Here is a 24,919-nt window from a genome sequence, read left to right as displayed (position 1 = left end):
ATCCTAGTGGGTATCTCCTGGTGGTATTAATTTACATTCCTTTGATGACATGATATTGTACATCTTTCGATATGCTTATTGGCCACTGTTTTCTTTTGTGAAGTATCTGTTCAAGTCTTTTGTCCATTTATAAAATGGAATTGTTTGCTTATTTAATATTGTGTGTCTATATGCATATTGCATGTATCATACCACTGATGTAAATTATAGTGACATACAGTCCTCCCTCGGTATCTGAGGGGGACTGGCTCCAGACCCTCCCTTCATACCAAATCTGTGGATGCTCAAGTCCCTTATATAAAATAGTACAGTCATAGTACAGTCGACCTTCCATACAAGTTCTGCATCCACGGATACTGAGGCTGACTGTTTATCACTGACATAAATTTCACACATGTATCATATGTGATAGATATTCTCTGTCAGATATGTATTTGCAAGTATTTTCCCCAGGCCATGCCTTGTCTCTTCATTTTCTTAACAGTAGAAGTTTTAATTTTGAAGTCCAATTTATTGGTCTTTATTTTTATGATTAGTGCTTTTTTATTGTGGTAAAACATACATAACATAAAATTTACCATTTTAACCAATTCTAAGTGTATGTTTAGTGACATTAAGTACGTTCACACGGTTGTTAATATCCATTCACTTTGTTACCATATCAATCTCCAGAACTTTTTCATCATCTTCCCAAACTGAAATTCTGTACTCATTAACACTAACTCCCTATTCCTCCCTGTCCTCAGCCCTGAATAACCATTATTCTACTTTCTGTCTCTGAATTTGACTATTCTAAGTACTTCATGTAAGTGGAATCATATAATATTTGTCCTTCTGTGTCTGGCTGATTTCATTTACTATAATGTCCTTAAGGTTCATTCATGTTATAGCATGTGTTCAGATTTCCTTCCTTTTTAAGGCTGAATAATGTTCCATTGTACGTGTATACCACATTTTGTTCACCCATTTGTGAGGGACATTTAGGTTGTGTGAAATGGTCTTTCATTGTGGTTTTGATTAGCATTTCCCTAATGATTAATAATATTGAGCATCTTTTCATGTGCTAATTGGCCATTTGTACGTCTTCTTTGGAAAAATGTCTATTCAAGTCCCTTGCCCTTTTCTTTTGGGTGTGGGGGGACTGTGCCGCGAGGCTTGTGGGATCTTAGTTCCCCGACCAGGGATCCAACCCAGGCCTCACTGTGGTTATCAATCACAGTGAGAGTGCCAAGTCCTAACCACTGGACCGCCAGGTAATTCCCCTTTGCCCATTTTGAAATTGAATTGTTTGTTTGTTATTAAGTTGTAGGAATTCTTTATATAGTCTGGATATTAACCCCCATCAGCTATATGATATGCAAAGATTTTCTCCCATTCTGTGGGTTACTTTTTCACTCTGTTGTTAGTGTCCTTTGATGCACAAAAGTTTTAAAAGTTAATTAATTTAAAGTTTTTAATGAAGTCCAATTTATTTTTTCTTTTGTTGCCTGTGCTTTTAGTGTCATATCCAATAAATCACTGCCAAATGCAATGTCATGAGGTTTTTTTCCTATGTTTTCTTCTAAGAAACTGTTTTAGCTCTTATGTTCAGGTTTTTGATCCATTTTGAGTTAATTTTTGTATATGGTGTGAAGGGTCAAACTTCATTCTTTTGCATGTGGATATCCAATTGTCCCAGTACCATATGTCTCACTGAATGGTTCCAACACACTTGTAAAAAATCATTTGACTACATATGCAAAGATTTACTTCTGGGTTCTCTATCCTTTTCTGTTAGTCTATATGTCTATCTTTATGCCGATACCACACTGTTTTCTGTGTGTGCTTTTTTGCAAATTTTGTTCTCAGTTTATTTTTTAAATTGAAACTATGTTTATTTTTCTCGTTGATTTTTATAAGTTCCCAATATGTTAAACAATGTTAAGCAAAGTCTCTCATCCACTTATCTGTTAGGGCTAAACTAGAATTATTTTCAGGAAATGCTTTCATTTGCTGAAGCATATTCTCTCGGGAGGCCAGGCTTCTTGAGTTGTGTGTCCTAGTTTGTATCTTCATTTTTTTAAAAAATAAATTTATTTATTTTTGGCTGTGTTTGGGTCTTCGTTGCTGCGCGCGGGCTTTCTCTAGTTGCAGTGAGCAGGGGCTACTCTTCATTGCGGTGCGCGGGCTTCTCATTGTGGTGGCTTCTCTGGCTGCAGAGCACAGGCTCTAGGTGCACAGGCTTCAGTACTTGTGGCTCGTGGGCTCCAGAGCGCAGGCTCAGTAGTTGTGGCGCACGGGCTTAGTTGCTCCACGGCATGTGGGATCTTCTCGGATCAGGGCTCAAACCCGTGTCCCCTGCATTGGCAGGAGGATTCTTAACCACTGTGCCACCAGGGAAGTCCCAGTATCTTCATTTTTAAGAAAAGGAATTATTCTCTCACTGCAGCTCAGCTGCTTACAAAAGCATGCAAGTGTGGCTTTGACTGGCCTTGCAGAATGACTCCTGAGAGGTACTTGTCATTATGTGTAGTACCACACTGTTTTGATTACTGTAGCTTTTTTTTTTTTCAGGAACCACTTCAGTCTTATTTTATTGACTTCTTTTTGATCATCAAAGTTGTTTTCATCTTTGTAGTGATGCAGCGTTGTAATATATTTTCAAATCAGGAAGCAAGTCCTCCAAGTTTGTTTTCTTTTTCAAGATTGCTTCAGCTATTCAATGTCTCTTGAAATTTCATGTGAATTTTAGGATGGTTTTTCTGTTTTTGCAAAAAACATTACTGGGATTTTGGAAGAGATTGCATCAGATTTGTTAGTCTCTTTGGGTAGTATTGACATTTTAACAATGTTAAGTCTTCCAATCTATGGGTGTGATGTCTTTCCATTTATTTATGCCTTCTTTAATTTCTTTCAGCAATGTTTTGTAGTTTTCAATGTATAAGTCTTTTGCCACCTTGGTTAAGTTTATTCCCAAGTATTTTATGCTTTTTGATGCTGTTATAAAAAAATTGTTTTCTTTCTTTATTTCTTTTTTCATATTTTTCACTGTTAGTGTATAGACATGCAGCTAATTTGGGGTGTTGATTTTTTATCCTGCAACTTTGCTTAATTTGCTTATTAATTCTAGCAGGTGTGTGTGTTATTTAGGGTTTTCTACTTATATGATCACATCTTCTGCAAACAGAGATAATTTTGCTTTTTCCTTTCCAATTTGGATGTATTTTTTTCTTTTTCTTGCCTAATTGCTCAACACTATGTTGAATAAAAGTGTTGAAAGCAAACATCTTTGTCTTGTTCCTGATCTTAGAGGAAAAGCTTTCAGTCTTTTACCATTGAATATGATGTTAGCTGTGGGTTTTTCATTTATGACCTTTCTTATTAAGATAGTTTCTTCCTATTTCTATTTTATTGATGTAAAATGCTTTTCTACATCAATTGAGATGATCACGTGATTTTTCTCTTTCATTCTGTTAATGTGGTGAATTACACTGATTGATTTTCATATATTGAACCACTCTTACATTCTAGAAATAAATCCCACTTTGTCATGGTGTAAAATCCTTTTAATATGCTACCAAATTCAATTTGCTAGTATTTTGCATTAATATTCTCATGAGATGTAGGTCTGTAGTTTTCTTTCCTTGTAGGGTCTTTGTCTAGCTTTGATATCAGGGTAATGCTGGTCTCGTAGAATTAGTTAGGCATGTTCCCTCCTCTTTGATATTTTAGAAGAGTCTGAGAAGGCTTGGTATTAATTCTTCTTCAAATGTTTGGTAGGAAAAAAAAGAATGTAAAAAATAAAAACAAAACTAAAAAAACTCACAAATGTTTGGTAGAATTCACCAATAAGACCATTTTGTCCAGGGCTTTTCTTTATTGGGAAATTTTTGATTACCGACTCAATCTCCTTACTAATTATAGGTCTGTTCAGATTTTCTATTACTTCATGATTCAGTCTTGGTAGGTTGTATGTTTCTAAGAATTTGTCTATTTCATCTAGATTATCCAATTTATTGTCATACACCTATTCATAGTACTCTCAAATTCCTTTTTGTTTCTATAAAACAAATAGTAATATCCCCACTTTCATTTATTCTTTTTATTGAGATGTAATTGACATATTATATTAGTTTCCTTGGTGGGAATGTAAACTGGTGCAGCCACTGTAAAAAACAGTATGGAAGTTCCTCAAAAAATTAGAATTTTCTACATAAACAATCATGTTGTTTCTAAATAAATACTGTTCTAATTTCCTTTCTATTTTTTTATGTGATTAATTTTTTATTATTTCCTCATTATACTACTTAGGACTTCCAGTACAATGTTGAAAAAGTGATGAGTAGATATTCTTGCTTTTTGATAGATCTTAGGAAAAAAGGGTTAAATATTTTACCCTTTGTTACATTACTCCACAGAAACGATATAGTCCTAGGTAGGGTTCCCTAGGGATTTAGCAACCAGTAACTTCAGGTAGTGTTGGACCGCTTTGCACCTAGTTCTTGCTTCCTACAATTTTGGTAGTGCATCCTTACAGAACTACCCCTCTTCTTTCTTCTGTCTGCTGTTAGTTGTCAGGGGCCGCTGCTGGGAACTGAGGGAAGTGAAATAGAGGGAAGGACTCTGGGCCCCTCCCTCTGGCCTGTTCCTTTTGGTTGTCTGTCAGAAATGAGTGACAGCAACTACTGAGCCCATGCGTCACAACTACTGAAGCCCGCACACCTAGATCCCGTGCTCCTCAACAAGAGAAGCCACCGCAATGAGAAGCCTTCGTATCGCAACGAAGAGTAGCCCCCGCTCACCGCAACTAAAAGAAAGCCCGCGTGCAGCAACGAAGACCCAACGCAGCCAAAAATAAATTAATTAATTAACTAATTTTTTTAAAAAAAGAAATGAGTGACAGCACCAAGGAAACTTTTTACCATAACAATATGTAGGAACCTGTACCAGTTTCAGAAGGCATCAGATACCTTCTTCTCCTAATTTTTGGATGGTAGTTACCGCTAAACCCTAGATGAAACCCAATTTTTGGAGTTTTGGTTAGATTTGGAAAGAGTTACCACCCAGCTGATGAACACATTTTATTTGTGTTTTGCATTGGAATTAGAAAAGTGAGAAGTAGAAGTTGTACTGATTTCATTTAACTTACCAATATTTTCAGTTTCCCCGGACTTTCACCCAATGTATACTTTTTTTTTTTTTTAATATTTATTTATTTATTTATTCATTCATTCACTTATTTTTGGCTGTGTTGGGTCTTCGTTTCTGTGAGAGGGCTTTCTCTAGTTGCGGCAAGCGGGGGCCACTCTTCATCGCGGTGCGCGGGCCTCTCACTGTCGTGGCCTCTCTTGTTGCGGAGCACAGGCTCCAGACGCACAGGCTCAGCAGTTGTGGCTCACGGGCCCAGCTGCTCCGCGGCATGTGGGATCCTCCCAGACCAGGGCTCGAACCCATGTCCCCTGCATTGGCAGGCAGACTCTCAACCACTGCGCCACCAGGGAAGCCCCAATGTATACTTTTAATAAGAACTTATTAAACGTTTTGGGGGTCTCTTGCCAGAGGTCATCAGCCTTTTTGCCTTACCTCTTCTCCCTTTCAGAAGATACAGGGGAACTTCTCATCTCATGTATAGGTCCAGGGTAAAACCTTCGGACAATAGGGATATGGGGCAGGACTAGTAGGGTCAAAAAGGGAAAAGGCCTATTTGTCAGTATAGGACAAAGGTGAAGAGGACAAAGTCTGGGCTGGAGAGAGATGAATAAATATTTGCAAATGCTATGTCCTTCACTGTTTTGGACACTATCAGCATTCTGGCGTCCTCGTGATTCTGGCTGGGGTAAAGGAGAAAGTGGGATACAACAAAAAAATCAAGACAGTCATTCCAGCCATGAAGAAACCAAAGCAAAGGAGATGTTTGGACTTTCTTGTTCCTCTGGTTTGTTTCTAGGAAGTATATGATTTCAATTCTCCAAATGAATTTCCAGGCACCATTGAAGCGGACTTGCCCTAATGAAGTGTTAAAAACTAAACAGATAGGTTGCTTACACTTCCCTACGCCCATTTTGTTTGTTTGTTTGTTTTTCTATTCTACTTTTTTAAAAAATGATAATTTTATCTTTGGAATGCATGCAAAGAAACTTCATCATATTCTTTCTATTCTCCAGTCCCTCATATTTCCCTCCACATGTTGAAAAGTGTGCTATTGAAAACATTAGCTAGATAGAAAGACAGAGAAATAGATACATAGATAGACAGATTGATTTTTTTTATTGATAATTACATTTATAATTCAAGGAAACTTCAAATGTTCAGAACATTTACAATCTGATGAAAGCTTAAAGACACTTACTGTTAACTAATAAAAATGGCTAAGCAATGATATCACAAATCTGTGATCCATTATTATATCCATTAGAATGACTGGATTAGTAAAAGAAACAAGTGGAAGTTGGGTAGATTATACTGGAGCTCAATCTCTCTCAGCATAGAGAACAGCTGATGGATAAACAATTGCTATCCACAATGGATGAGTCCAGCAGATTCTTACGGGCTGCATAACGTTATTTCTATCTTTGGAAAGGGAAGTTAAAAATAAGGCCCAAACTACAGAATAGAAACATGTAGAAGCATTTTAACTTTTTTCTCATTCATCTATCTTGTACTAAATCTCTAGTGAGACACTGAAGCTTGCTAATTTAATTTTTAAACTGAAAAGAGAATCATAGACATCTAACCTCTTCTGATTCTGGGTCTCACAGCTTCTATCATGAGCTAGAGTGTGAAAGTGGCAGGGACCGGTAGGAAATGCCAAAGAACAGAGTTTTTAGGTATTGAGGTCGAGTGTGTGACAAGGGGACAAGGTTTGAGAAGCCAGTACAAATGGACAAATATTTGCAGAGATTACATCTCTTACTGATAATAGGGGAAAGCCAATATCTACTTTCTTCACCCGACAGAGGAGTAGGCAGAAGAGGATCGAGGAGCTACCAAATCTATCAAAGCAGTCTTACTTCTTAATCACCAGACTTTGTGGTAATTTGGGGCTCCCTATTAAATGGGTGGATATCAGGCAGAGGAAGACCTGAAGCTGGAGAAGGCCAAGAGGGAACAACTGGGTTGCATTTCTTGTTTCTCAGTGCTTTAGCTAAAAAGAACAGAAGTTTGGAGGTGATAGATGAGGTTCGCCCTGAGTCCTGGGCTCCTTTTGGACCACAGTCCTTAGGGAAACGGTTTGTATGTTTCTGGTTTCTCCCGTCTCCAGTGCACTCTGCTCCAGACATGCGTGGTCTCAGACTCATCATGGTACCAGTTGAGCTACTTCTTTGCTGCTTCCTGCTGCACACTGTGGATGCCATTTCATATGGAAACCAGACAAACGTCTTGGTGCATCTTCGCTCATCCTTGGGATCCTGGCTACCTTCCTCAGCCCCCTTGTCTTGCCGGACCCTGCTCCCCAAATCCCTGCCTGGCTTCACCCACATGGCCCTTCTCCCCAAGTTCCTGGTAGGCCTGCCCCTGATGATTGCCTTGGAGAAAGCTGGCTGTCAAGCTGATGTACGGGTCCTGCAGCTTCAGCTCTACCGCCAGGGGGGTGTAAAGGCTACACAGATCCTCATCAGACATCTTCAAGAGCTCGAGAAAAGCAGAAGCACAGGGATGGGAGTGTCAGTGGATGCCCTGGCCTCTGCTCTGCAGCTGTTGGCCAGGGAGCACCCAGGCCCAGAGAGGGCCCGACGATCCCTCTCCATCAAGGACTGCGAGCAGGAGCAGGAGCAGAGCGTACACAATGTAGTCCAGCTGCTGCCAGGAGTGGGAACCTTCTACAACCTGGGCACAGCATTGTATTATGCTGTTCAGAACTGCTCGGACAAGGCCAAGGAACGAGGCCGAGACGGGGTCATAGATCTGGGTTATGACCTTCTGATGGCCATGGCTGGAGCGTCAGGGGGGCCCGCGGGACTAATGATCAGTACTGCACTTAAACCTATAGTGAAAGCTGGGGTTCAGCAGGTGATCCAGTATTATAATGAGAGAGAGGTGAACAGCCCTCCACCAGAGACCAGCAAGGAGGTCTTGGGGGTCACCTCAAATTGGGTCACCTGGAAGAAACAACTACCATGGCCCCTTTGGTATCAGAAGTAGTAAGTTCAGTTCCTTACTGGCAGTGGACCTTACTCTATGACTATGGCTTAGATCCTAGGGATGGGAATAGTACTGAGATATAAAAGAAGGTGGTAGGGAACTCCTTGGCTGTCCAGTGGTTAGGACTCCACTCTTTCACTGCTAAAGGGGCCGGGTTCAATCCCTGGTCGGGGAACTAAGATCCCCGTAAGCTGTGCAGCAATCAATCAATCAATCAATCAATTATAAAAGAAGGTGGTGGGACTTCCCTGGCGGTCCAGTGGTTAAGAATCCACGCTTCCACTGCAGGGGGTGCGGGTTTGATCCCTGGTGGGGAAACTAAGATCCTGCATGCCAGAGCAGTGCAGCCAAAAAAAAAAAAAGATGGTAAACATGACGACTAGATCTAATATTCTGACAAGTAGTATATGTATGTTCAAAATCCAAATCTCTGATTTTTTTTTATCAGGGAGGAAGGCAGTACTGTAAAATGTAGAAATTTTAAAGTTCGTGGTTTGGAATCAGAGGATTTGGCTTTGAATCTAGGCTCCACTTGTTAGAGCTTCAGCGACCATTGACTAGTACCTTCTTTCTCCAAACTCAGTTTTTTAAATTTCTAAAGAATAGTGATTTGCATCTCAATGGGTTTCGTGGAAATTAAAAACGGTACGCTGTCCTAATGCTTAGCACGCTACCAACAATAAATAGGCTTTTGTTGTTTTTGTTGTTGTTGTTATTACTTAAGCCCTCCCCTTCCTGTCCCAATATGTCGAAATTCCGCCTCGCTTGTTAGCTTAGCGCCTCCAAGGTCCTAAGCCAGTCTCGGTTCCGCTGCGTAGGTGCGGGTTCTCGGAAATCAGCTGTTTTAGTCCCGAGCTATTCTGTTCATTGGACTCCTCCCTCCGCAGACACGGGGCAGGGCTTACTTGAGCTTTCCTACCAATCGCTGCAGCTAGAGGTGTGGTTTCGGATCCTCTTGTCCCGCCTCGCGGAGAAGGAGGAGTTGTGGTGGCGCCAATAGAACTCACAGCCTGGGGAAGAGGTTGGCTGAATGGCAGCCAGTGTCGGGGCGCCTCTATGGGAATGGCGAGTTCCGGGGTTCAGCCGCTCACTCAAGCCTGTGGCAAGGGGGCGGGTTCGAGAGGCGGGCCGAAGCCGAGGGCGGCGCGGGAGGCTCTGGTGCCGGAGCTCTCTCTGGGGACCGGAAGCCTGGACCAGAGCTACTGGAGGGAGCGGGGGCTGAGACTCTAACCAGGTACCGGCCCTGAGAAGGCGGGCGGGGGTGTGGGTGGAGGCGCGAGTTTCTCCCTGAGAGGGCAGGCAGGCCCTGGGGGGTACGCCCCGGAGGGGTCAGACTCTGTCCCCAGGTTGAAACAGGAGCTGTCGCCTGCTTCATCCTCCTGTCCAACCTAAGTCCCCAACCGTAACGCCCCCCCCCACCCTCCAGAAACACCCCTGCAACTTCCAAGACCCGAAACCTGGCATTGTTGCATTGGTTCAGTGTCTTGGCCAACGCTTTTACCTTCCGGTCTGTTATTTTTGATCCTTACCAAAAAAAGAAAGAAAAAAATAGAGTTCTTTTCAGAAAAGCTCATTGAGCACAAAATACGCGCCTAAAAGAGTGTTGGATAACTGGAGAAAAAAGGAGTTTACAGTCCTTAACCTCTGTGCTTGCAATCTATTTAAGAAGGCCAGGTTTTTTGGTTTTGTTTTTCATATTTAAACCTCAGGGTTTACTTGCCGCCTTGCTTTATTAATACCAGCCAGTTAGTTCCTTAGGAACTGGGGCCTCGTCGTTTGTTTTTTAAAAGGAATACAAGTACATAGTGTAAAAAGTCAAGCACTACTAAAGGGTTAAAGTGAAAAGTAGGAGCCCCTGCCCAATTCTTTCCTTCCCCTGTTCCTACTTCCCAGAGGTAGAAAGGCAGCTCATGATTATTCATACTGGTGGAAAAGAATCTTTCCCACCCCAAGCATTTGATTTGTAATAAAATCATGTGACCTTTTTTTAGACCATAGAAGTGGGTGTTAATTCTTTTTTGTTAGGCTCAGGCTGCAGGAAGGTTTGGTTTCCTAAACAGACAGATGGCAGTGGGCGGGGAAAGGTAGGGAGAAGGTCTCCACCCAGCCTGCTTGGTGACAGGCAAAAACAAGTTTTGAGTGAATTTTCTCACAAACTTAATAATCCACATGAAGAATCAGAGATTGACAGAGGTCATAAAAGTGTCACAATCTTAGGGATTGAGTGACCCCTTACACAGTATTTAAGTATCTTAAACATCTTCTAGAGAACGGAGCTCCTCTTTCCAACATGGAGAGCAGTTTATCTCCAAGGAGTTTCAGCCTCTGATAAAGCTTTGGGGCCAGCCGGGATAATGCTGAAATAAATACTTAAGACTGGGACTTCCCTGGCGGTCTAGTGGTTAAGACTCCACGCTTCCACTGCAGTGGGTTCAATCCCTGGTGGGGGAACTAAAATCCTGCATGCCGTGCGGCGTGGCCAAAAATAAATAAATAATAAAAAAACCTTTTTTTAAATACTTAAGACTGACCTTTAAATGCTCCAGCATAAGTGAATACAAACACAAACAAATAAATTTAAAATAAATTCATTGGGGGAGATAGATGAAATGAGATTGCGGAAATATCATACACGTTTGTTGAAGCTGGATGACGGGTACATGGATGATCCTTGTACTACTCACTCTGCTTTGTTGTGTGTTTGAAAATTACCATTGAAACAAAAAGGCCTACATATTGGAGCTCTTAAATAGTACTCCCTGGAAGAATATGCGCCAAACTGATAATATTGTTTACTTCTGGAGAGGAGGAAAAGGGACCAAGATTGGGAGTGGGGTCAATCTAGACTTTACTTTTTTTCTGTATTTTTTCTTACCTGTATAATTAAACATTTAAAAAAATTTTTAATAATAAACAATCACAAGACTGTGGATGGTTTAGTCCAGGAAAATTTCCAATTGGGAACCTGCATCCTTCAGGCTCAGACCCCAAATGGCGCAGTGGGAGATGCTACAGAATCTTGACAGCCCATTTCAGGATCAGCTGCACCAGCTCTATTCAAATAGCCTCCTGCCGGTGGACATTCGACAGTACTTGGCTGTCTGGATTGAAGATCAGAACTGGTGAGGCCTTCAGGAAGTTGGGGGGATGAGGAAAATGATTTCTTTCTTCTGACCCCCCAGGATCCTGGAGATACCAAGGGCAGGAAGGGGTTGGAAGGCCTCAAGATAGTAGCAGCCCTGCAGAGATACTAATCCTTGTCCTTCCTGGTCACTAGGCAGGAAGCTGCACTGGGCAATGATGAGGCCAAGGCTAATATGCTGTTCTTCCACTTCTTGGACCAACTGAACTATGAGTGTAGCCGCTGCAGCCAGGACCCTGAGTGTTTGTTGCTACAGCACAACTTGCGAAAATTCTATCGGGACATTCAGGTACTTGGAGGAGCCAGGAATAACAAAGTAGGAATGGGAGCTGAGTGTAGAGGAGTACGTTTAGGGTATGGAACATGGAACAGGACCTGGAAGTTCAAAGGACAGGGGAAGATCTGGGGAAAATGGGACAGAGTCTGGACTTGGGAGATCACTGGCAGAGAGAAGGACATAGTCTAGATGACCCTTTCGGAAAGAGGCTAGGGTTTGGGGGACCAGTGGTGAAAAGGGGTAGGGCTTGGGACCCCGAAGAAGGGGAGAATACTGAGGTCACTGGTGGGGAGGGCCTGAGGTGGTAGTTCATTGATGGCAGTTGAGTTAAATCAATCCTTTCTCTTTTCCTACTGCAGGCCTTTCCCCAGGGCGCTACCCAATTGGCTGAGATGATCTTTAATCTCCTTCTGGAAGAAAAAAGAATTCTGACCCAGGCTCAGAGGGCTCAGTCGGTGAGAACAATTTGGTGGTGATGTTGAAAGCTCCTGGAGTAGAGAGGGTTCCTGCAAAGGAGTCAGGAAATTTGCCTCAGAACAAGATCCCTCCACATCCTGTGGTTTCATTTTAGGCCTGGATTTCAGGGACGAAAGGTCAGAGTTGAAATGTGCTCAGAGCCTCTTATTTCAGGAGCAAGGAGAGCCAGCCCTTGCAGCATCTGGGGAGAGCCAGCAGCATGAGATTGAATCGCGGATCCTGGAATTAAAGGCTATGTTGGAGGTTGGTAGATGTGGCAAGAGCCAGGGTGGGCAGGACTCAGCCTGCCTCCTCTCACAGAAGCAGCCTCATCAGGGTCTCATCTCCTCTGCAGAAGCTGGTGAAATCCATCAGCCAACTGAAAGACCAGCAGGATGTCTTCTGCTTCCGATATAAGATCCAGACGTCAGGTAGAAAGCACATTGAGGGGTGGGAGAAAGATGCCTACTGGGAGGCCAAGGGTAGAATAGAGCAGAAGGGGAAAGCCCCAGTAAGCAATAATCACCTTCGGCTGCATCTTGCTGATTATAGTCCTGCTGCCATTGCAAAGCTGGAGGTGCCAGGGTATGTTGTAGAGGTCAGGCTGGAGGTGTAGCTGAGGGACAGGTAGTGAATGTTGGAGGGGATGCTTGGGAAACTGCCTTAGCAGATTGAGTGGGCTTCTGGTTCTAGCAAGACCATTCAGAATTTGCATGAGGGCCCAGAGGTGCCTGTGCTTTGGTTGGTTCCCCTTCTTCTCCCTTCAGAACTCCCCACTCCTGACTCTGGCTGAGGTCTGGGCTGGGAAGGAGAGGGGAAGGAGCCCTAGGTCTGAGCATTTGTCTCACTCCTGCTCCTGCTGTCCAGCGAGGACACCCTCTTTGGACCCCCATCAGACCAGACAGAAGGACATTCTGCAGGAAACGCTCAATGAACTGGACAGAAGGAGAAAGGTGGGTGGCAGAGGACAGAGGGAGTGGGCAGCAGGGAACTGGGGAAAATGAGGCATCAGGAGCCCTGGCCTCCTAGCCTTGGCTTCTTTGTCTCTTCATCCCTGGTTGAATGGTGGAGGGTGATGGTGAGAGGCTCTCAGCACTCACTTTATGTCTTTCATAGGAGGTGCTAGATGCCTCCAAAGCACTGCTAGGCCGATTAACTACCCTAATTGAGCTACTGCTGCCCAAGCTGGAGGAGTGGAAAGTTCGGCAGCAGAAAGCCTGCATTGGAGGCCCCCCGGATGGAGGGTTGGAGCAGTTGGAGAAGTGGTGAGAGGCACCTTCCCACCCTCGTGCTCACCTGGCCCTAGTCCTAACTACCACCTGTGCTTTGTAGGTTATAATGCCCTGTGTATGGCAAGAGATATTGCCCTCCTTAATCTCTGCTCCCTAGAATGATACCAGCTCCCTTGTCTGACTGCAGCTCTGCTCTGCTCTTCATTCTCACCACCCAGGGAGCCCAGAGCCCAGTCTTTGCTTTGGGGAAAGTAATGAATTGATCCACAATCCGATTTCTCCTTCCTGCTTAATCACCCGAGAAATATCGTTTTACCTTTTTTTTAGTGCAATGAATATAATGCCAAAAAAAAAAAATTACCTGTTACCTTGATATCCAGATGTAGCTACTGTAATATTATTAAACAAAAATTGAATCATACTGTTGATACTATTTTGAGACCTGTGGGTTTGTTTGTTTTTTTTAACTTAGCAGTATATCATATTTACCCATGCCCATGATACTTTTATTTTTTACATCTTTGGCCACGCCACACAGCATATGGGATGTGGGATCGTTCCCCAACCAGGGATCAAACCCGCACCCCCTGCAGTGGAAGGGTGGAGTCTTAACCACTGGACCATCACGAAGTCCCTACCCATGATACTTTTTTTTTTTCTCCTTTTTTTGGCTGTATTGGGTCTTCGTTGCTGCGCAGGCTTTCTCTAGTTGCGGTGAGCGGGGGCTACTCTTCATTGCAGTGCTCAGGCTTCTCACTGCAGTGGCTTCTCTTGTTGCGGAGCACGGGCTCTAGGCGCGCGGGCTTCAGTAGTTGTGACACGTGGGCTCAGTAGTTGTGGCTCTTGGGCTCTAGAACACAGGCTCAGTAGTTGTGGCGCACAGGCTTGGTTGCTCCGCGGCATGTGGGATCTTCCCGGAACAGGGCTTGAACCTGTGTCTCCTGCATTGGCAGGCGAATTCTTAACCACTGGGCCACCAGGGAAGCCCTAAACAAATTTCTTGATTTGTTTTCCAGTAAACTCCTTATTTTATATTAATTTTATTGTGATGTAGAAAAAAATAACTAATGTGTCCTTCAACATATTTGAAAAATACCTATTATTTAGATATTTTCTCATGAGAAAATTTATTATAATTTAAACTATTAAAAATATACCATGGGGCGGGGCACCTGTGGAATGAACTGGGAGACTGGGATTGACATATATACACTATTGATACTATGTATAAAATAGATAACTAATGAGAACCTACTGTATAGCACAGGGAACTCTACTCAGTGCTCTGTGGTGACCTAAATGGAAAGGAAATCCAAAAAAGAGGGAATATATGTATACATGTAGCTGATTCACTTTGCTGTACAGCAGAAAGTAACACAGCATTGTAAAGCAACTATTCTCCAATAAAAATTAATATAAAAAAATAAAAATATACCACTGTTCAGATAAATTGAAAACAGATATATAGGGCTTAGAGTACAGGATAAGTATTTACATTACAGTTGCACATGTATTCATCATATTGTACAGGGGTTGGCAAATTATGGCCTGTGAGTGATTTCTTGCTATTTTAAACGGTGCTGCAGTAAATAACCTCATAGCTCCATCTTTATTTACATCTCCAATTATTTCTATAATGTAAGTTATCAGAAGTGATATTCCTGGGTTAAAGTATATATTGGGTTGGCCAAAAAGTCCGTTTGGTTAGTGAATGAATTGTTCAATAAAATTCTTGGTGAAAATGAAAAATGTGTTTGTTGTTTTTACTTAAAACTGAACGAACTTTTTGGCCAGCCCAATACCTTTTCTTGGTGGTGGTAGTGCTGTTATTGTGTTGTTCTTTTGTTTCATTGTTTTTAATACAAAGAGATTTATTTCTTCTTCTGATTGTAAATATAAAATATACTAATTGGAAAAATTTCAGAACACTTAAAAGAGAAAAAAAGTAAAAATGACCCATGTGCATAATCTGATCGTTCAGAGGTAGCCACTGTTAATGCTTTTTTAAAAAAAATTTTTGATGTGGACCATTTTTAAAGTCTTTATTGAATTTGTTACAATATTGCTTCTGTTTTATGTTTTGGTTTTTTGGCCGTGAGGCATGTGGGATCTTAGCTCCCCGACCAGGGATCGAACCCACATCCCCTGCATTGGAAGGTGAAGTCTTAACCATTGGACCACCAGGGAAGTCCCCTGTTAATGCTTTTGAATACATTTTTCCAGATTTTCCCCATGCATATTCACAAATATGCATCTATTTTAAACAGAACTCAGATTATATCATATATATACTATCTTGTAATTTTTTTAATTTAATGTTTTTGAACATTTTTTCTTGTTAAAAATTTGTGCCTATATCATTATTTTTAATGGTTGCATAGTATTCCATGATGTCAATATGCCATAATTTATATACCCAATATCAATTGTTTCTAATTTTTCTATTACAGAAAACAAAGCTATGAACTGTGAACATCTGTCTTTGTCCATTTGTTTGTCTGATTATTTCCTTAGGCTATATCTTAGAAATGGAATACTACAAAATGTATATACATTTTTTGAAGCTTTTTATTTTTATTTTTTATATGTTTTTTGGCCACACCACGCAGCATGTGGGATCTTAGTTCCCCGACTAGGGATTGAACCCGCGCCCCTTGCATTGGAAGCGCGGAGTCTTAACCACTGGACCACCAGCGAAGTACCCTGAAGCTTTTTAAAAAAATAGTTCCAAACTGCTATCCCAATCTGTTTGCTCTTATGTAGTGGATAATTGTTTTCCTGTTACGATATTGCCTATCATTATTATTTCTTATTATATAGACAGTAAAACACATACAACTTCATCCCTTACTAGTTTTATGATCTTGAGCAAGTCACTTTACTCTTTCTATGCCTCAGCTTTACCATCTGTAAAATAGGGATAATAATAGTACCTACCTCATAGGGTTGTTGTAAGAATTAACCCTATGCATGAAGATGTGTGAAGCACTTAGAATAAAAAGTACATATCAACCATCATGTGAAAGTTAGCTTTATTATGTTAATAAATCTTTTATCAATTTTATATGTGAAAGTGGCTTTGATGTTCATTCCTTAGGTTATGAACAATGTTGAAATATCTTTCACATGCTTCCTGGATTCTTTTTTGTCCCAATCAGTTTCTGACTTTCCACATAGTTAAAGGGGAGCTCTTGGAGCCTGTTTGGGGATTCCAGGAAACTGATGGATTCTTTCTCCCTTGGATTCTGTCACCCAGGTTCACAGCTGGAGCAAAGCTGTTGTTTCATCTGCGGCAGCTGCTGAAGGAGCTACAGGGATTGAGTCACATGGTCACCTATCAGGGGGACCCTGTGATCGAAGGGGTGGATCTGCGGAAGGCACAGGTCACAGAGCTGCTACAGCGCCTGCTCCACAGGTCTAGAGGCCGGGGGGGACCTCTAGGGAGGCCAGAGGGAAGGGACAAGGGGAGCCACTCTTACAGATACTGACCTCTATATATTCTCTCCACATCTCCCCAGAGCCTTTGTAGTAGAAACCCAGCCCTGCATGCCCCAAACTTCCCATCGACCCCTCATCCTCAAGACTGGGAGCAAGTTCACCGTCCGAACAAGGTTGGCATTTCAGAACTCATTCCTGCTTCCTTTTACCAGCCCTGATGCTTCCTGGCTTTACAAATCTTCCCACTCTTGGCTGTTTCTTCTCTCTTTTCCCCTCAATCTACTTACCTCGTTTAATCTCTTCCCTTGTTTTTTTCGAACATCTGGTCTATCCAGGAGATTGAAGTTGACCACTTTCCCCCATCTACCTCCCTCCCCTGCAGGCTGCTGGTGAGACTCCAGGAAGGCAATGAGTCACTGACTGCAGAAGTCTCCATTGACAGGTGAGTTGGGGCAGGTGAAGGGTGTGACCAAGGGGTGGCCAGGAAGTGGGGTGGTGGGGTGGAGGAGGCACCTACTCTTTACAACAGGGCCCTGGGGCTGTGTTCTTTTCCCTTCCATTCCTACCTCATAGAAATAGCTCATCTCTTTTGTTGAGTGCTTACTATGTGACATGTAGCTTGTCAAGTACCCCATTTAAAATTATCACAGGAACCCCATGAGTTAGGTATTATCAATGCACTATTCAAATGAGGAAACAAGTTCAGATAATTTATGTCTCTAGTGCAAGGCCACATAGCTGGTGAGCTGCAGATTTGGGTTTGAACCCGAGTCTGTCTGATTCCAAAGACCAAATTCCTAACTTCTACACTATTTTGCTTCCCAGTGATTTTTTTTTTTTTTCTTTACAGAAATCCTCCTGAATCACAAGGGTAGGTGCCTGACAAGGACACTGCAAACTTTTGTGCACTGCATGACCTGTACCATCACATGTGGCAGCCCTGATAGGGACACAAACAAGGAGGAGGTTGATTTGGGTGGTGTATGGACAGAGAGAGAAGGGGAGGTCTGAAATGAAGTGGAACTTTTGTTGTTTTCCTGCTGAGTTTTTAGAATAACTCTGCTCCTGACCACCATATATCTTCTTCCTCCTTGGAATAGCTTCCGGAAGTTCAACATTCTGACCTCAAACCAGAAAACTTTGACTCCTGAGAAAGGGCAGAGTCAGGGCTTAATTTGGGACTTTGGCTACCTGGTAAGAAGGGATGGTATCTTAAGGTTGTAGTTCAATCGAACAAGCTGGGGGAAGTTCCCAGGCCTTGGGAAGTCCTGAGGGCAAAGCAGGGGTTCCAGGGACCCTGGGGTCCTTGCTCTGGCATTCTCTCTCCCTCCCCTCAATTCACAGACGCTGGTGGAGCAGCGTTCAGGTGGTTCAGGAAAGGGCAGCAATAAGGTGAGGCCTGGACAGGGGGTTGGGGGGCAGGAGGAACTTAGCAAAGGCCACGCTGATCACTGTGTCTTCTGCTGTCCCAGGGGCCGCTGGCCGTGACAGAGGAACTGCACATTATCAGCTTCACAGTCAGATACACCTACCAGGGTCTGAAGCAGGAACTGAAAGTGAGTGAAAATGGAGTGTGTTTGGGGGAAGACCTAAGGAGGGGTTAAGCAGAAGCCTCTCAGGGTGGGATATTGTCTGGCCCTTACCAGATGTCTACAGCTAGAAACATCACATCCCTCTTCTGTGATTTCTGTCTCCTCCCCAGACGGACACCCTTCCTGTGGTGATTATTTCTAACATGAACCAACTCTCAATTGCCTGGGCCTCAGTTCTCTGGTTCAATCTGCTCAGCTCAAACCCCCAGGTAGGAGGTGGGCCCAACAGGTGAAGGGTGGCCAGGAGGGGCGTGGAAGCTTGGTGTGAGGGCACTGCTTCTGAGCCACCGTCCCCTCCTACCTCTGCAGAATCAGCAGTTCTTCTCCAGCCCCGCCAAGGCCCCCTGGGACTTGCTGGGCCCTGCTCTCAGTTGGCAATTCTCCTCCTACGTTGGCCGAGGCCTCGACTCAGACCAGCTTGGCATGCTGCGGGACAAGCTGTTTGGTACAGACCTTCTTTTCTCTCAGCCTTTCCCCAGCCTTTGTCTGCCCCCGCCCTCCATCCTTTCTGTCCCAGGACCCTTGGCCCTGCCTCTTCTGTCATCTGAACTGTCTGTCTGCCCACAGGGCAGAACTCCAGGACTGAGGGTGCCTTGTTGTCCTGGGTCCGTTTCATTAAGGTAACTTCCTGCATCCTGTGCAGCTAGACCTTGGCCCCCATCCAATTACTAGTCCTTCCCCACACCCAGGGCAGCTCCACATCTCTTCCTGCCTTTCCATTCCTCCTTCAGCGAGAGAGCCCCCCTGGCAAGCTACCATTCTGGACATGGCTCGACAAAATTCTGGACCTGGTACATGACCACCTGAAGGATCTCTGGAACGATGGGTAAGGCCTTGGTCAGCCTCCCTTCTCTTCCCTGCCGCCTTTCTGTGCTTGAGAGTGGACTCTATGCGCCCTCATGTGGCAAATAAGGGGAGAGAGCAGAACCCGGTGCCAGGTCATAACCCCTCACGTTTGCACTAATGGTCTCCTAGCCCGTATTTGTCTAGCATCCACTGTGTTCCAGAGCCTGCGGGGTGCTTTTTATGAATTCTCTCACGTAATCGTTATAACCCTGCTGGGCGATGGGTGTTGCCACCCTCAAGGGAGGAAATGAAAGCTCAGAGAGGTTAAAGGACTTACACCAGGGGCAGAGTTGGGATTCAAACCGAGGCCTGTCTGACCCCACGCCTATGCTCTTTCCACCACACTGCCTGCCCATTTGTGTAGCACTTTGCCTTTTACAAGGTGCTTTTCATCTGTGTGACCTCACCGCAGTTTCACACCTCTTCCAACCCTGGGAGGTGGATATTGTCAGTAAAGTAAAATGACTTGGCCAACATGGAACAGTTTGTAACAAGGTGGCAGAGCCAGGGCCCAAACCTGGCACTCTGTCCCTCTACAAGGGGAGCAGGAGGCAGGAGGGCCTCACAGCTGCTCTCTGTGCTACAGACGCATCATGGGCTTTGTGAGCCGGAGCCAGGAGCGCCGGCTGCTGAAGAAGACCATCTCTGGCACCTTTCTGCTGCGCTTCAGTGAAACGTTGGAAGGGGGCATTACCTGCTCCTGGGTGGAACACCAAGATGATGGTCAGCTGCTCTGCCCTGCTGTTTCCACAGCCTCTCTTGCTGCCCCTCCGCCTGCCCTTGGCTTCCCTGGCTCTGTCCTGAATCCCTCAGCAGATTTGTGGTTGGGCAGCCGGGGTGGGGGGCTCCCAGGCCCAGCCTCTTCCCTCAAGCCTGCCTGTTCCTGCATCCACTCTCCAGATAAGGTGCTCATCTACTCTGTGCAGCCCTTCACCAAGGAGGTGCTGCAGTCACTCCCGCTGACCAAAATCATCAGCCAGTACCAGCTGCTCACTGAGGAGAACATACCTGAGAACCCACTGTGTTTCCTCTACCCACGAATCCCCCGGGATGAGGCTTTTGGGTGCTACTCCCAGGAGAAAGGTGAGAAGCATTGATAAACTTCACTGGTAGAGTGCAGGGATCCACAGGCATCCACACATCCAACTCTTTCCTTTCAACATGGGAAAACCGATATCCAAAGAAGTTAGGGCTTTGTCTATGGGATACTGCTAGTTAGTAGGGAGACATGACTGTCAGGACTGCCTGCACTAGGGGACCCTGGGGCTATGTGTCCAATCTGTTGACCTCCCCTGCCTCCTGTGTCTGTCCCCCACAGTTAATCTCCAGGAACGGAAGAAATACCTGAAACATAAGCTCATTGTGGTCTCTAACAGGTGAGATGTGAACTCTTTGCCCATCTTCCCTAACTCTTTTTGGCTGATATAGTGACCCAGACCTGCCCAATTCCGGTCTCTCCAGCCTTCTTTCCTACTGACCCACACTCCCCAGCCCTCTAGGTTTGTTTCCTACTCTTTTAGTCTCTCTCCTCTCTGTTTTCCTGCTGCCATCCTTAGGTTGTCTCCATAGGGGTTCCCTGATAATAATAGTCATGATCATTGATGTTAATGGACATCTACTTAATGCCAAGCATGGTACTAGATTTTTTTAGAACATTTTTTTCATTTAATCCTTATGAGAACCCATTTGAGCCAGTAATGAATGATAACAGCCACATTTAATGAAAGTTTATTATGTTCCAGGCACTGGGCTAAATGCTTTGTGTTCATTTTCTCATTTATTGAATCTTCATAATTGTCCTATGAGGCAGAAGATACTATTATTACTGTTTTCAGCTGAGGAACCTGAGGTTTAGTGTGGTGAAGTGGCATGCCTAAGGTACATGGCTAATCAATGATCCAGGTCTGTCAAATTCCGAAGCCCTGCTTTTAACCATCTTACTGCCTCTCAAGTATTATGAGGTATTGTTGTTCCCTTTTTACAGATGATAAATCTGAGGCTCAGAGAGGTTAGGTCACTTTGCCTAAGGTCACCCAACTTGTAAATGATAGGATTTAAACCTCTGGTTAACCTTAAGCCCTCTGCTCTATTGCCTTTTAGACTAGAGAGATGGCCTCTGCTTTCTCTACCATCCCCCACTTTACCTAAACAACTGAGCCCTGCTCCTTTGTCTGTATTGGGGTATCCAGACAGGTGGATGAGCTGCAACAACTGCCGGAGCTTAAGCTGGAGCCAGAACTGGAGTCATTAGAGCTGGATCTGGGGCTGGCACCAGGGCCAGAGCCAGGGCCGGGCCTGGGCTTAGAGCCACTGCTGGAGGCAGGGCTAGATCTGGGGCCAGCACTGGAGCCCACTCTGGAGCCCGTGCTGGAGCCCACTCTGGAGCCCGTGCTGGAGCCCACTCTGGAGCCCGTGCTGGAGCCCACTCTGGAGCCTGTGCTGGAGTCCATTCTGGAGCCCGTGCTGGAGCCCACTCTGGAGCCTGTGCTGGAGTCCATTCTGGAGCCCACACTGGAGTCCATTCTGGAGCCCTTGCTGGAGCCCACACTAGGCGAAGTGTCACAGAGAGTCCCAGAGCCAAACCTGGGACCAGGACTGAAGCTGGAGCCTATTCCAGAGCCTATTTCACAGCCACTGCCAGAGCCGGATTTGCCCCATGATCTGAGACACTTGAACACTGAGGACATGGAAAGTAAGTGATGAGATGGGGCTAGGGAAGAGGGGACACACTCCCTTTCCCAACTCCCCTCCCTCACCCACTACAGAAAAAGACTGAGTTCTGAGCTCCTCATTGGAGAAAGGCTTATTTCCCTGTGATTCCTTTTATTAGGAAATACACACGCCTCCCCCACCCCACCTAAGTGCCCCCGTCAGGCCCTGTCTAGGCCTCTGCTGCCATCCTCTCTCACTTTCTCTGCTGCTTTGGGAGCTCCTTGCCTAAGATCAGGGCCTGACTTATTTCTCTGGACTATCTAGTCTTCAGAAACAGCAGGAAGATTGAAGAAATCATGCCAAATGGTGACCCACTGTTGGCTGGCCAGAACACCATGGATGAAGCTTACGTCTTCCCTCGCAGCCATTTCTACACAGATGGGCCCTTGATTCCTTCTGACTACTAGAAACTACATTTTCTCTGTTCTTTCCATATATTTTGCCCCTCCTACCTCTCACATCATGATGTTGCTCTACAAGGATGGGAAATCAGGCCTGTGCTCCTTCTAAACTGGGTTAACCGTGGGATTTGGAGTGAGAGGTAGAAGCATAATATGGGTAAGGAACAGGCACCAATGAATCAGAACAGATGTTACCCATAGCTCCAGCTGGGAGCCTGGAGGCTGCCTGCTGTGCTGGGAGGTATAGGAATTTGAGGGCAGGCCAGAACAGTTAGGAGGTACTTGGAGGGCTCAGGGCAGTGGCTTCTTTCCAGTATGGAAGGCTTTCAACATTTTAGTAGCTGATAAGACTAACCTGGTGCCTACTTCATCTTCCTGGAGTGCCCTTTCTGCTCAAAACAGCTCTGACTTCTGATCCTGCAGTGATTCAGAACTCCTGTCTTTGGCCAAATACACTCTTGGCCAGGAAAGCAGGGAAGGAAGCCCTGGGTCAGAGAGCAAGAGAGGGCCACACTTAGGACCCCCACTTCCTAATCACAGTCCCTTGTAATCTCATTCAGCTTGCTCGGCCATGTAGGGATTAAGGCCAAAAAGATCACGGTTACTGTATATACCAAGGGGTCATGAGGAAAGATCCCTCTCCACCATAGCCCTGCAGAGTAGAAGGATGCATTTTGTAGTCCTTTGGCCCTGTTTTTCCATTCTGTTTCTTTTTACTAACAAGCCTAGAAATTAGACTTAGATATCCACATAAATAAGTCTTTATTGAAAAAAGTGCATAATTCAGTATAAATATAATAAATAATCCTCCTCCCCAAACTGCTGCCACGATGATAAATAATCCCAAAATTTCCCTTCCCATGTAATAAATATTCAGCCTGTTCTAGGTCAGCATCATAAGTCAGTCAGTATTGGTAATTTTTCAACAGAGCAAGTCCTGTTAAAATTAATGGACTGATTAACTTGTTGGCTCACAGGTGTCTAGGCTGATAAATTCATCTTAGCATTGCTGAGCCGTGGAGGTCTGGGTGCCGTCCTTAAGCTGCTGGCTTAGGGGCTCAGAGTTGCTGCTCCATGGGCAAAGACCCTGGCAGCTACAGCCACAAAGGCCTGGAGGCTGCGAAGGATCTTGAGACGGAGAAGGAGGCGCTGCCACGGCTGGCTGGGACTGGGGCTTGGAGTCTGCTCAGTCTCCCAGTGGTGACCCTCGGGCTGAAAGGACACAGGACACAATCAGAGAGGACTCTAGATCCTTCACTCCCCCGCCAGGCTCTGTCTCTGACACCTGCAAGCCCCACTCCTCCAGGCCCCTAGTTCATACCTGCAAGAGTTCCCTGAGGCCCAGTAGGGAGTCATGAAGCTGGCCCACAGGGCCATCGGGGAGTAGAGAAGGCTCCCCTGTGAAAATATCTGAGCCCAGCAGCTTCTCATAAAAAACCAGGCCTTGGTGGATCCTTTGCAAGCAGGACTGGGGAGAAAAGAAAGCAGTGAAAGAAAACAGATACAGGGACTTCCCTGGTGGTCCAGTGGTTAAGACTCCGTGCTTCCACTGTAGGGGGCATGGGTTTGATCCCGGGTTGGGGAACTAAGATCACACATGCCGCTCAGCGCAGCCAAAAAAAACACACCAAAAACAAAAAATAGGGAGAGGAAGGAAGAAAAAAAAGGAAGGAAAGAAAGAGAAAGAAGGAAGGAGGGGAAAGAAAGGAAGAAGGAGTGAGAAGAAGGAAGGAAGGAAAAGAAAAAGAAGACAGATACCTTCTAATTACTCCACCAAAGACCCACCTGATATTTGCCACTCTTAGAAACAGCTGTGATATGAATGTTTGCGTCCCCATAAAATTCATATTTTGATATCCTGATCCCCGTGTGATGGTATTAGGAAGTGGTACCCTTGGGAGGTTACTAGGTCATGAGGATGGAGCCCTCAAGAGTGGGATTATTGCTCTTATAAAAGAGACCCACAGAACTCCCTAATCACTTCCACAATGTGAGGAGACAAGAAGTCTGCAACCTGAAGAGGGCCCTCACTCAACCATGCTGGCAGCTTAATCTCAGACTTCCAGCCTCCGGAACTGTGAGAAATAAATGTCTGTTGCGGGCTTCCTTGGTGGCACAGTGGTTAAGAATCTGCCTGCCAATGCAGGGGACATGGGTTCGAGCCCTGGTCCAGGAAGATCCCACATACTGCGGAGCAACTAAGCCCGTGTGCCACAGCTACTGAAGCCTGCGCACCACAGCTACTGAAGCCCGTGCGCCTAGAGCCCATACTCCACAGCAAGAGAAGCCACCGCGATAGAGCCCACACACTGCAACGAAGAGTAGCCCCCGCTCACCGCAACTAGAGAAAGCCCACACGCAGCCAAAAATAAATAAAAATTTTAAAAATAAAATAAATTTATTTTTTAAAATAAATAGGGCTTCCCTGGTGGCGCAGTGGTTGAGAGTCTGCCTGCCAATGCAGGGGACACGGGTTCGAGCCCTGGTCTGGGAAGATCCCACATGCCGCGGAGCAACTGGGCCCGTAAGCCACAACTACTGAGCCTGCGCGTCTGGAGCCTGTGCTCCACAACAAGAGAGGCTGCGATAATGAGAGGCCCGCGCACCGCGATGAAGAGTGGCCCCCGCTTGCCACAACTAGAGAAAGCCCTCGCACAGAAACGAAGACCCAACACAGCCAAAAATAAAATAAAAAATAAATG

At 44.9% G+C, this 24,919-nt stretch overlaps 3 protein-coding genes across 19 annotated transcripts in view; 2 read left to right on the top strand and 1 right to left on the bottom strand.

Annotated features, from left to right (window-relative positions):
• The first annotated feature begins 6,876 nt into the window (after nucleotides 1–6,876).
• On the top strand, nucleotides 6,877–8,820 carry APOF (apolipoprotein F). The gene is given in 3 exon segments (XM_082351152.1): nucleotides 6,877–7,011; nucleotides 7,241–8,064; nucleotides 8,070–8,820. Coding segments are annotated over 2 exon segments (942 nt in total). The 5' UTR covers nucleotides 6,877–7,011; nucleotides 7,241–7,257; the 3' UTR covers nucleotides 8,205–8,820.
• A 308-nt stretch (nucleotides 8,821–9,128) lies between these two features.
• Nucleotides 9,129–24,918, top strand: STAT2 (signal transducer and activator of transcription 2). 6 transcript variants are annotated; one of them, XR_014233425.1, is made up of 25 exons: nucleotides 9,225–9,355; nucleotides 11,100–11,243; nucleotides 11,399–11,552; nucleotides 11,900–11,995; nucleotides 12,171–12,260; nucleotides 12,352–12,427; nucleotides 12,864–12,949; nucleotides 13,113–13,261; nucleotides 16,485–16,643; nucleotides 16,747–16,839; nucleotides 17,049–17,108; nucleotides 17,517–17,537; nucleotides 17,767–17,860; nucleotides 18,011–18,058; nucleotides 18,139–18,222; nucleotides 18,369–18,467; nucleotides 18,568–18,703; nucleotides 18,826–18,878; nucleotides 18,990–19,084; nucleotides 19,691–19,827; nucleotides 20,005–20,187; nucleotides 20,423–20,480; nucleotides 21,294–21,500; nucleotides 21,598–21,796; nucleotides 22,081–24,918. XR_014233425.1 is itself a non-coding variant. In XM_082350936.1 (24 exons), exons 2-24 carry the CDS (start codon nucleotides 11,113–11,115, stop codon nucleotides 22,221–22,223), a joined length of 2,748 nt encoding a protein of 915 aa, XP_082207062.1. In that variant the 5' UTR covers nucleotides 9,129–9,355; nucleotides 11,100–11,112; the 3' UTR covers nucleotides 22,224–23,117. The 6 variants fall into 6 exon arrangements, 4 of the variants coding, with proteins under 4 accessions (XP_082207062.1, XP_082207060.1, XP_082207059.1 ...); XR_014233426.1 differs by having other exon boundaries at nucleotides 9,302–9,355; nucleotides 11,062–11,243; XM_082350936.1 differs by having other exon boundaries at nucleotides 9,129–9,355; nucleotides 21,294–21,796; nucleotides 22,081–23,117.
• Nucleotides 22,963–24,919, bottom strand: part of IL23A (interleukin 23 subunit alpha) — a 5,971-nt gene continuing 4,014 nt past the window's right edge. For all 12 annotated transcript variants that reach the window (XM_082351125.1, XM_082351126.1, XM_082351117.1 and 9 more), the window contains 2 exons: nucleotides 23,539–23,685; nucleotides 22,963–23,429 (listed from right to left, as the gene is read on the bottom strand). In XM_082351125.1, the coding sequence (XP_082207251.1) occupies nucleotides 23,312–23,429; nucleotides 23,539–23,685 (265 nt within the window). In that variant the 3' untranslated portion in view covers nucleotides 22,963–23,311. The remainder of the gene's footprint in view (nucleotides 23,430–23,538; nucleotides 23,686–24,919) is intronic.

This window comes from Balaenoptera borealis (genome assembly GCF_965194805.1).
Source record: "Balaenoptera borealis genome assembly, chromosome: 13".
Lineage (NCBI taxonomy): Eukaryota > Metazoa > Chordata > Mammalia > Artiodactyla > Balaenopteridae > Balaenoptera > Balaenoptera borealis.
Note: the sequence above shows the minus strand (reverse complement) of the source record. Positions and strands in the feature narration are given on the sequence as shown.

Coding starts and splice junctions, on each gene's coding strand:
- STAT2 (XM_082350936.1), top strand. CDS start 11,113: ATGGCGCAGTGGGAGATGCTACAGAATCTTGACAGCCCATTTCAGGAT. Junction 12,950..13,112: donor AACTGGACAGAAGGAGAAAG/GTGGGTGGCAGA, acceptor TGTCTTTCATAG/GAGGTGCTAGATGCCTCCAA. Junction 18,879..18,989: donor CCTGGGTCCGTTTCATTAAG/GTAACTTCCTGC, acceptor TTCCTCCTTCAG/CGAGAGAGCCCCCCTGGCAA.